We start from the raw sequence: 12,188 nt of genomic DNA, 5'->3' as shown, positions 1-12,188 counted from the left end.
GATTTTGTGAATTGTTTTGATGGTTTCTGGTATTACCGCCGCATTTGGACGTGCACTGTGTTGTGCATCAATGGCGTCTCTATGGCCACTTTTGAAGTCAGCAAACCTTCGTTTTATTGTTGTTTCTGAAGGAGCGGAGCTCTCATAACACTTTGCAAGCCATTGCTTTGCTTGAATGCTATTTTTCCCCATCAAGAAGCAGGGTAAAATTAAAACACGAAATTCTTTTTGATCCATTGTTTTAAAAATAACAAAACCAGCGTCACTCTTGGCACAATAACTCACGAACTAATAAATAGAATATCATGAAATTTTAACAGCTATGTTTTTAAGGTTAGACTAACTGAAAAATAGGTGTCATCTATGTGTTAAGCCCGGGACTTTTCAGCCCATGTATAACACATTTCGAATTTGAGGTAAATCTGCGCCAGCCACCAGCGCCACCGATATAATTAGCTTGAAAACAAACTTATATTGTGAGTTTTAACTGAATCGGCTGGCTACATTTTTTTTAGTGTAAACTCGAAAACGGTCAAAGTTTTATATAACAAATATTCTACATTCCACATAAAACTAATTATTTTCTTTTCTATTTCTTATTTCAGAATTCAACTTTCTCAATAGTGAAAAGTGTAATTCATAACTATGTAAAGCAGCGAATTTAAGCCAACTGAATAAAATCTAAAAAAAGTCGTAAACAAATTTAGTAGGATATGCAAAACGGCTTTCCGCAGCGCGCCAGGCACTCCAAATCAGATTTACTCCACAAAAGTGCTGCGGACAGCAAGGAAACTGAAGTGTACTTGTGCTACGAAAAAAATCACAATTAAATTGAATAAACCATATTCTATATAAAAGTCATTTAGTGCCATGTAAAATCTTCTTACAATGCAAACAGTCGCATATTCCCAACTGGCTAGGTAACTAGCGAAGGAGTAGAGAGAGGAAGCCGCACGCTCCAATCAACATAGCCAAAGAGCATAGCAAATCCCATAGTAGTATTAAGAAAAAAAAAACAACAACAACTATAACTTCCACCCTCATAAACATTTACTACTTTAGCCACAAACTAACAAACTAAAAAAATCTTACCCACTTGCCTAGTAGAACAATTTTCGCTTATAAAAAATGAATGAAGATAAATTAAATGCGCCGCTGGTGTTGAAGGAACTGGCCGACAGTGCGATTATTGTGCCACAAACAGCTGCGGTAGTGGGCGTAAGTGGGGGCAATGGCTTAGCCACAGCTGCTGTTGCCTACCAGAAGCAATACGTCTCACCCACTACCACACCCACCAGCGCCACCAATGCAGCCACAGTTGCGCTGAACGCAACAACAGCGGCGGTAGCCACCACAACCAATGTCAATTTAAATGCAGATACTCAGTTAAGCATAGGAATGTCGCAACTAACACCGCCAACAACGTTACAAATACAACTACCGCAACAGCAGCAGCAGTCACCGCAGCAAAAGCAAACACCAACACAGCAACAACTTACACTACTGCCCTTTAGCAACAATACAAATATCGTTGGCAACTACTTGAAGAATGGCGCTCTGAGTTATAAGTGAGTAGCATAACAGTATTTTTCAGCAATTTACAGTTTTATTTAGAAATGACCGAATGATAAGAAAAGTTTTATTCATGCATTCGTAAAGAATGCGTATGAGTGGGTGAAGTGTGGCAACTCAATTTTTATTTAATTATTTCCAGGCATAAACTAAATGTGTCTGTCCTTCATGCAGCATCAAGATTTAGTGTTTTTATTTAAAGAGGGAAAAACTCTTTACATACCCAATTATTTACTAGATGAGCATACATATTTTTGTATATATAGATATGTTTGCCGGTATGTGGTTGGATTCCGTACAAGACTGAGAATTTTACGCTTTGAAGAGTTGGGGATGAGATGAATGAGCAGGTTTTAGTCAACTGTAATTATATTCTAAGCACAAAAATTATACCCTTTTTAGGGTAATGTAGACATGTTTTTTACTTACGCATATAAAATTGTTTTAAGAAAAAAAAAGATATATAAAGTACTCAGTTTTTTCCTTTGGTTAGAACAAAACTAAGTAGTTTGCTAAGCACTTTTGTAATGGAAGATTATAATAATATTATATAATAACTTATTTGATGTTCAGGTGCCTTGTAGAGATTATTTTCAGGTATATCCAGCTGTGTGTGTGTGTGTGCAGGGAGAGAGCATATAGCGATTCCACACCAAGTGGTTCACATTGATCACATTTCATAATTTTTTTTGTTTTGAAAATTTGTTTATTTATAGGCTTAAGTATAATAAGAAGTAAGGTGAAAAAATTTTGAAAAAAAAAATAATATACTTGAGATTCTTCAAGATCGAAAACTTTTATGAGGAAGTTTTTAAAGTCAAAAATGAACCGCAGATTTTTAAATTTAAAAGTTTTTATAAATTTTGGTTTCATTTGTAAGTTAAAAATATACTTAAAAAAAATTTTTCTTGGAAACTATTTTTTTATTTTTTTTTAATTAATTTTTTTTTTTTAATGATTTATTGTCATTAAATATTTTTTTATTAATTTTTTTGCGGTTTTTTATATATGAAATTTTTTTCATGTTTTGCATTTGCCTTTTTATATTAACTTAGTCCTGCCATAAGTGCTGTTACAAGTCAAGTTCATTAAAACTATGAAATTATAATCCTTTTTTAATCAAGTTAGTTTTATTTAATCATATAAATTTAAAAAACAAAATTTAATTTTCATTCGAAATGGTCACCATTTCATTTTACACAAACGATTAGGCCATTCAGCTACTGCAGCACGCACGGCTTTCATGCATATTGACGTCGCTGCTCGATCCAAAGATTGTTTGAGACTCTCCAAATTTCTGTGAGGTCTTTGACAGGCCACGTTATCCAATTCTGAGCGCAAACTGTAGTGCAATGGATTCAAACCTGGACTTACACACGGCCAATCTTAAGCGGTTTCTTCCTGATTTCATAGACTATTATTTTTTAGCCACTGCTGAGTGGTTTTTGCCTCATGAACTAGGGCAGAATCGTGCTAGAAGATCTAGCGCTCTTCATTGAAGAGAGTATTGCTCAAGTGCTTCACCACGCCTTCTAAGACATCCTCTTGGTACACTTTTGCCGCGGTCTTAACCACCTTTTCACAGAAATGAAGAGATATAACGCCTTTACCCGACACTCCCCACCAAGCCACTACGGAGGCTAAATGGTGGCCACGCTGAACCCGTTAAACAAGCTTTTTTTGCGTCTTAAGAAGTTTTAGCATAGTCTTTGTCGTATTACTTATTAATAAAACTTCTTCAACAGTGAAAATTTTCTCAACTGTGGATAGAATATTTTCATGGCCGTTGATCGAGTGTCACCACTTGCATCTGTCGAGCCTAATTTTCTTCAAGCGCGTTGTCAAAAAGTGACCAGTTGAGTGCCGGAAGCTTTCATGTGGCGATAATCTCTAATTAGTCTTGAAATGGATCGTCTTCGTTACATTCATTTCCCTGGGCATGATTTTCTGCTTTCTATGGGGATTTTCGCGAATCGTTTCTCCAACGGCTTGCATGGCTGCATTGGTTCGAACCACGCAAGGACGACCACTTCTTTTTTCGTCTGTCACTTCAGACGTTCGGAAAAACGATCGATCGTACGGTAAGCAAACATTCTGGAAATTTTAAGTTTTATCAGCAATTCGTAAATCTCACTTGCACTTTTACCACTTTTTGTAATCCGATCACTGCTATGCGATTTTCCATAGCTCCCCACTCCATTGTTAAAAAACGAAATTTGGCACGAAACGGAGTATAATTTATGAGTAGAAAATGTATAAGAACAAAAGAAAAAATAAAGGAACTTCTGCGAATTTTTTCTCGCTGCATGCATTGTAAAATTTGTCACAGCATTTATGGCAAGACTCAGTCAAATTTATTAAAGATAGAAATCAACCTGGCTTACGCTGACCTGAACTCAGATCATGTAAGGTTTCAAAAGTCGAACAGACTTAATTTTTGAACAGCTACAACCAAAATTATACCTTAATCCAACATCGAGGTCGCAAATTTTTTTGTCGATATGAACTTAATCTTATAATCAATATTAATGGGTCAATAATTCGTAAATTAATAATTTTGAATCATTAAAAGCTTTAAGCTTTTATTAAACGACACATATAGCACTCATATTCGAAAACGTTCTCGGTACGATTACCATCCACTGGCAATGACAGATTTTTCAAATCGCTCACACAGCTGTTGCTATATCAAAACATTATCATCCTTCTACTATGACTTTTTACCCTACCCTTTGCCCACTAATTGAATTCTGTTAGCTAATTTCCGATACGCCAACCAATTTCGTTTGGTGTTAATTAAATGTTATTGAATGAGATTTATTTTGAAGTATTTACATTAAATATATGTAATTCCTTTCCCTTCCTGCGTACATTCTAAAGTGATTGAAACAATCAGCATTTGAGTGGACGACACTTTTATGGCCATCCAAAGTGAGTGCATTTTACTCGTGCCACACCGAGTGCCTTTTGAAACTTGAGCTTTCAATGTAAAGTAAGTAGTTGCCACTTGTTATTGACTAACACTTATTATTTTCTGATACGCAAAAGCAACCGACAGCGATTATGGTAATATTACAATAAAAATTGCAATTTCTTCAATATCTTTCAGAGTATTGCAACTAATACAAAAATACATCTGTGTGCACATACAGCTGCAGAAATCTACCCCTGCTTTGCCAAAGGCATTCATGCTAATAACCATGATCCCAACATTTATTATAATTACACTTAGCAATTCTCTGTGGATTTGTGGCAAACTGCTGCATTTTCTTCCTTTACCACTGACGCATTTTCAGTCGCTTGTGCAGCCATGCATGCACAACGCAAAGTTTCACATACTCAACTTAGCCACAAGTATTGTGGTATTTTGCATAAAAACACATTTCCGTAAGTTTAAAAACATTACTGCACTGTAGAGAAAATCTGAACCAATGAGAAACAATTTCTGAGTTGCTCTGATTTTCATTTTATGAGAAGCTCCGCTAGTCTGCAGAGTGTAACAGTGTCGAAAATTGTAAGCAAGCAATCGCGCCTCTCCAGGACACTACGATCATCTACATTTTTATATTTTTTTAAATTTATTATCTTTATTTATTAACTTTTTTTTGTTTATTTTATACTTATTGTATAATTCATAGAAGACCTTTTATAAATATTTTAATTCCTTTAAAAGATACATTGATTTGAGTATGAAAGATATATTTCCTATGAAATATCCTTTCTAGTAAACAAATTTAACATTTTATAGGTAATTCTTGGAAAAGCTGAATCGCTGTTTTCCGCTCAACCTTAAAAAGGACACGTAATTAAGACATGAGAGTAGAGGCTAATTCATTTGGTAGCGATTGAAGATGATCTCTAGACGAAGACCATTTTGGCCCATAGCGATACTAGATCAGATTCCATTTTTTCGTTTTTATATGTACATCACTCAAGATACGCGAATTTCAGGAGTCGCTCAAGCTACAGTTCAGGGAGTACTTCTTATTTAATATAAATAAGTTGTTTACCAAAATTTAGCTCATTCTCCTACAAAAACGATACTAGGTTAGGTTATGTTGTAGTGGTTACCCAGAGAGTGGGCCCACTTCGACGAAAGAAGTTTGGTTCATCTTTTGTGATACCATTGCAAGAGGGAAGAAGAGGTGAAGGAAAAAACGGAAGGACGAAAAGGAGAGCGGCGGGGAGGGTTGAGTATTTATGGACTATGAACGGTGACTAAATTGTGGTTGTGTTAGCCGTTTTATACTGCTGATGAAGTTCATCATATTTTTGATATGAAGACCAGCTATACCAGCAGGCGCAGAGAAGAAGTCAGAACCAAGATGCTTAAGTCTTAGTCCCGCGAGAGCGGGCAGCTAAGTAGCAGGTGCTGATTCCACCTCATCCTCCATACAGCTGACGCAAAAAGGACTCGAATTCCGAGTCTCACGGCATGTATACCTCGCGAACAGTGCCCAGTGAGGATGCCCACAAAATTTGAGAGCTGAGATTTTATCATCCTCTGAATATAACTCGAACGCCTCCTATCTAAACGTGGCCAGAAGGATTTCGTGACCTTACACGTTCGTGTACTTGCCCAGCGCTCGCTGAATTGGTGCAAAGCCCATCCTTCCTGGAGTAGAGCGCAGGTTGTCAAGGGGATCCCGATTCTCCTTTCGCGGGCGCACTACCTCACAGGTCCCTTGTCTGGCCAGCTCGTCGGCTTCGCAGTTTCAAGCAATGCCACTATGACCAGGTACCCAGATTATCCGTTTGTCGAAAAGTTCTGATGCAATCGAAAGGGAGATCAGGCATTCCCTGACCAGTTTCGAGTGCACCATAATAGAGCCTAGGGCCCTAATCGCTGCTTGGCTATCGGAGTAAATATTTACCTTCTAAACAGTTTCTACGCAAGTAAGTAGCCAGTCAGCTGCTTCTTAGATTGCGGCCACCTCTGCTTGGAACACACTGCAGTGATCCGGTAACCTGAATTTGAGTTTGATGGGGAGCTCTTTGCAGAATACGATACGAAATCGATACTAAAAAAATATGCAAATTAAAGAAATGTTAAAATTTCACACTTTTTAATCAAAGAATGTTGTTTTGTAGCCCATTGCATAATAAAATGTAAGTTTCAAGCAGCTCGAAAATTACGGTGATTTTTGAATCTTTTTTTGTTTTTTTTTTTTTTGCTGGCGGTCTTATGCCAATCTTATTACTTCATATAATTAATGCTCGAAACAGCCAACACCGTCCGCAACAAAATGTTTGATCTTGAAACCCAAAACCCTATTATTCCAAAATTTAACAAAACTGCTGTTACCTTCTAATAGAAAACGTCGAAGCACTTTTTTGAGGAACACATTTTCTCTATCAAAATTTGTAATAATTCTTTGATTAAAGGGGCACCTGATACTTTTCCTCTATTTTTCGAATTATTGAATTTCATAAAATGTTTGCGTAGTTTGCCATAAAAAAGGTGGGAATGTTTTCACTATTGAATATTTTCTAGCACATCTTCTGTCGACTCAAAACTACGAATTGGTAATTAGAGTTCTGAAAAAAGGAAAAATGTGAACCGGAGCAACATCAGCTGAATAGGTTGAAGTCGACGCTCGATTGTAGTGTAAAACCAAAACAAAAACACATTTTTGGACGAGTTTGCGCCCTCATGCCCTGCATAACGTCTAGCAGGATGGGGCATTTTTTAATGGCTTCAAAATAAGGGTTTCAGTATCATTAAATCTTCAGCTTTCTTTTACCAGGTAGATACCTATGAAATGAGACATTTTTTTTCAATTTTAAATGTTTATTAACAAAAATGGTTACAAATTCAATCTTCAAAATAATAGCCATCGCTAGCTACACAGTTTTTCCATCTCTCAGGTAATTTGTGGATGCCGCGCCAAAAAAAGTTGGCCGTCTTTGGTCGCAAACCAATCATCGAGCCATTTTTTGGCTTCTTCGTGAGAATTGAAGCGCTGCTCGGAAAGTGCGTGGCCCATCGATGCAAACAAATGATAATCGGAAGGCGCCAAGTCACCAGCGGTTCTCAATCGTACGTCTCCACCAATTCCCGAATCGCTCTTGTTCGATGTGGCGGTGCATTGTCATCAAGAAAATCATCAAGAAAAATTACTTTGTAACGCCGATCGGCATATTCTGGGCGTTTTCGGTGTATAGCGCTGTTCAAATCGGTCAATTGTCTTTGGTAGCGTGCACCGTCAACTGTTTCACCTGGTTTTAATAGCTCGTACCAAATCATACCACGCTGATCCCAGAAAACACACAGCATTGCCTTGCAGCCGAAACGATCGTTTACGCTTGAGATTGGAGAAATACACCCATTTTTCATCACCCGTAACGATTCAATGCAAAAAAGACGAAAAAACAAGACTTTGGGGAAGGTTTAAAAATATTCCTAGCGACATCTATGGACTAATAGCTGAAAGTCTCATTTCATAAGTATCTACCTGGTAACTATCCGCTAATTGCATTAAGGTTAGGAGTAGTCAGAGGCCCGTAAAAATTATGATTTTCAATAATTTTTTTTGTTGCTAGTCAATTGCTTTATTTTACAAAAATAAAAAAATAGCATTGATACATCATATTTCGACTTGACTTTAGTAAAACTTAAAAGAAAATTAATAATTGTAAAAGTTATCGCTGTTTGAGTGGAGCCCGTTTCTCCAGAAGTCCCTGGCGGTGATCATCACAAGTCCTTGGAGATTCATCTAAAGTCAAAGGGACAACAAAAATAAGTTTAATTAATAGATAATCTTATGCCCGGTCGAAGATTTGTTTTTTTAAAAATTACTACGTCAGGAAATATTATTCAGAATTTTTGTTTAAAAAAAATCGAAATTTTTGAAAAAAAAAAAATTCTTCGATCAGGCACGAGTTTTTTATGTTTTTCAAAAGCAGTATACATTTTATTAAAAGCTACCAAGCAGTTTTGAGAAAAACGCATTTAAAGTTTTGTTATCGATATCCGAAGCGCCCGAGCGCCCTTTGTTAATAGTTGAATAACTCGAAAAGTATTTGTCGGATTCACTTCAAACAATATTTTTCAGATATTATACTTAAAGAAAATGTAAAAACAAAAGAAATTTAGTCCAATGTTTTGAAAATTCTGACTACCCCTAACCCCTTAATTAGTTAGTGCCCTATTCCCAACCCTGATCATGCAACCTTTATTTTTTTTTTTTTGGTTGAATATCGGCCTTTTACAACAGTTTCAGATGATCGATATCGATACTTTTTCTACTGCGTGCTCTGTAAATTTCGTTTTAATACCTAAATAAGAATAATAAAAATAAAAGTTAAGAAGTAGTAGCAAAATTCGTTTCGTTGTTGTTGTTGTAGCAGCACAAACATACTCATAACCGCGCTTTCTTTAACTCGGCTCGTTTAGGCAGTTACTGTGCCAATACAAAGAAGAATAGCAATCCATTGCTGATATCGCTCTCGAACCTTCGCTTTTTGCTGATATGCTGGTTATTTGATCATTAAGCCGCCACGTGAAAAAATGTAGCAAACTCGAATATGCAATAATATATAAATTTTTTCACAACTTAAATTTGATTAAAAGATTAGACCAAATCGGATTTATAGCACCTTGTAAAAGCACACTTTATGGTGCAGCACAGGGGTGCTTTCTCAAAATTTATCAGCAAGAAGGAACTCAATAACTCGACAATTTTCTACAGTACGGGTATGTACGTACATATACTCGTATGTCTATCAGTTATACATATGTACATATAATATATATATTTATATATATGTGTGCATGTGTGCATAACTTTCCACTGGTTTAGTTCATCTAAAGTTCGAAAGTCAAGTGGGTGAACGAGAAGGCTTTGCAGTATTCAGCTGAAATTACTGAAATAGAAGAAGAAGAAATATGAAGAAAGGAGGGAATGGCAGAAATATGAAAAATTGGTAGACATTTTTAGGTGTGTGATTTGCTAAAAATAGTCACATGTAAAGGCATTCCTTAGCTAAAAGTTTTTCTGAAGTCATTTTAATGTGTGCTTATATATGTATATATGTATGTATGTGTGTATGCACCCTAATAAATTTATACGAATACAGTTATGATTTATGAACGCATTTTCTGTTTTTTTTTTGTGTGTTTTGTTTGTTTGTAAAAATGTATTAATACACTGGTATCCAAAAATATGTATGTATGTATCTTTTCACTCGAATTTATTCACTGATTGAGCTGGGTGGCCACTTATACTTTTCAATTTAATTTTTACTTTTGAAGCTTAAATATAAATGTACGCTAGTTTCAAACAAAATTAGTATAGAAACTTTGATATATTGTCACTGTATTAGAGGTAGCTTATAGCTACATCCCTCGGTCGAGACGATTTGATAGAAATCTACAATAATTAAATGAGGAGAGCAACTCAAATTACAATGAACAGAAAATCAACCATGAAATCCTGAAATATAATAATCAGCAGAATACTTTTGTAGAACAAAGTAATTTTTTTTTTTGTCAGCACTGACTAGCAAGTACAGCACTCAGACACAATTAAATGCATTGTACTGCACTCGGGTTCCCTTTTCAATTTTCTTTAAACCTACTCGACCTTCGGAGAAATCTGAGTAGATCTTGTGGTGCCAAGGAGCCACGATGGTCCCTTCTTAACACATCAGTACCAAAGACCTCAAGCCTGATTCGAGCGAAAGCCGGGCAGACGCACAAAAAGTGGTCCGCCGTATCATCCTCCTCTCTACATGCTGGAAAGAGTGCACTGTCTGAGATGCCTACCTTTTCCATGTGCTTTGCCCATAGAAAATGGTCCGCCATTAGTCCAACCAGCCTCCTACAGTTCCCTCTGCTTAGTAGCAGGAGGAATTGCGACAGCTGCAGCCTCTCTCAATCTGCCAAGCTCACTTGTGGGGTAGAGTAACCCGTTTGCTAACCATGGGTTTGATGGCTGCAGAAGGGAGGGGCGGAACGGGCTCCGGGCCGAAAAAGTTGGCCTCAGAGCCCAGTCTGGCTAAAGAGTCAGAGATCTCATTTCCCGCAATACCCACGTGTCCCGGGACCCATGTTAGCAGCAGGCTATTATGTCTACCGACATAGTTCAGTCTGGATTTACAGAACTCGACTACCTTTGAAGTGGTTGGGAGGCTTTCTAAGGCCATGAGCGCAGGCACATATAGATCTGCCTCTCTACCTACAACAAAGTTCATCGCGTCTTGAACTGCATACACCTCCGCTTGAAACACAAATGCATGCATTCCAGTTTTGCCCCGCTGGATTCCACGTAGACTCCAGAGCCGGAGCCGTGATCGGTCCTGAAGCCATCCGTGAAAATGCGAAAACAGTGTTTGCCGGACTCATTTTCTGAGTTTGACCACAGTTTTTGTATAACATCTTAACCCACTAATTCACGGTTTTACAGGTGAATTCGACCCACTTTTTAAGAAAAGTTTCAAAAGTCCTTTTAAAGAAAAAGAGAACTAAAATATTCCACAAAAATATTCATCAGAAAAATTGAGTGCCTCAAACGTCGTCAATGTAAGTGTTTGCCCGCAATCTTCAAAAATCTAAATTTATTCTACTGTGCAAGCGGAATTTAGTCTGGAATATGTAAAACGAGTACCTAAACCTTAGTTAACCGCGTGACGTAAACAGACTGGATTTGCAGTTGCGGAAAAGTACCAATTTCGGGAAGATTAATGCGAAAGAGTAATTTTTTCCGATGCAAAAAAATTCAATCTGAACACATCAGATGAATACCAAATGTATTGGCATGTCAAACGGATGAAAAAGAAGGAGAGAATGGGTTCTAATTTCTGAGAGATATCTGTCATGGTTTGGGCCGCCATTAGTGTCAAAGGCAAAATGCCTATATGTTTCATATCTACAAAAATGTCAATAGCGTCAAGTATATAGAACTTCTAGACAAAATACCTATTACTTTTTCTGATGATAATTTTGATGAGGTATGAAATTTTCAACATGGCAACGTAGCCGTTCATGCTTCCAAAGTAACAAAAGAATTTTTGGCAGCGAAAAAAATACAAATTTTAGAATGGGCTGACTGTAGCCTTGATCTCAATCCAATGAAAAATGTAAGAGCAATACTTTCGCAATCAGTTTTTAAAAATGGAAGACAGTTTGATAGCGGTAAGAACCTTAGAAGTGCGATTATTGTCGGATAGTCAAAAATTTATCAAAATATTATGAAAAACTTAACCACGTCGCCGCTTCGAGGATTTCAAAAAGTTATAATCTAAGAAGGATCCAACACAAATTACTAAGCCCCAAATTATAAACTAACCTCAAAAATTACATTTGTTTATTTTATAAATAATAACATAGGTCTTATACTTTTATCGTTCCATAGATTTTACTAGATTTAATAATTAATTCAAGCTTCGTGAAATGTGTGCTTATTTCTGAATATTTTTAAAACATTTAACTATCATTAAAAGTTTACATTTTAAAAACATAAATTGTTAGCCCTAAACTGATAATAAAAATATAAGAAATTTAGTTGGCCTTACGATTTTTTCGATATTTTACGATATCCTTTTGTCACAAATAAAAATTTGTTTTTTGTAACTTGGTGAAAATTTAAAATTACTGCTAAAACCACACTTCATAA

The 12,188-nt window shown here is 36.4% G+C and overlaps 1 protein-coding gene across 2 annotated transcripts in view; it reads left to right on the top strand.

Moving 5' to 3' along the window:
* The window catches only part of LOC128864957 (ATP-binding cassette sub-family G member 1), a 128,250-nt gene that overhangs the window by 31,412 nt on the left and 84,650 nt on the right, over positions 1-12,188 (top strand). For both annotated transcript variants that reach the window (XM_054104768.1, XM_054104769.1), the window contains one exon: positions 606-1,568. In XM_054104768.1, coding sequence (XP_053960743.1) covers positions 1,129-1,568 — 440 coding nt within the window. In that variant the 5' untranslated portion in view covers positions 606-1,128. The remainder of the gene's footprint in view (positions 1-605; positions 1,569-12,188) is intronic.

The sequence above is a fragment of the Anastrepha ludens genome, chromosome 5 (assembly GCF_028408465.1).
Source record: "Anastrepha ludens isolate Willacy chromosome 5, idAnaLude1.1, whole genome shotgun sequence".
NCBI lineage: Eukaryota > Metazoa > Arthropoda > Insecta > Diptera > Tephritidae > Anastrepha > Anastrepha ludens.
This window is presented reverse-complemented; position numbering and strand designations above follow the sequence as displayed.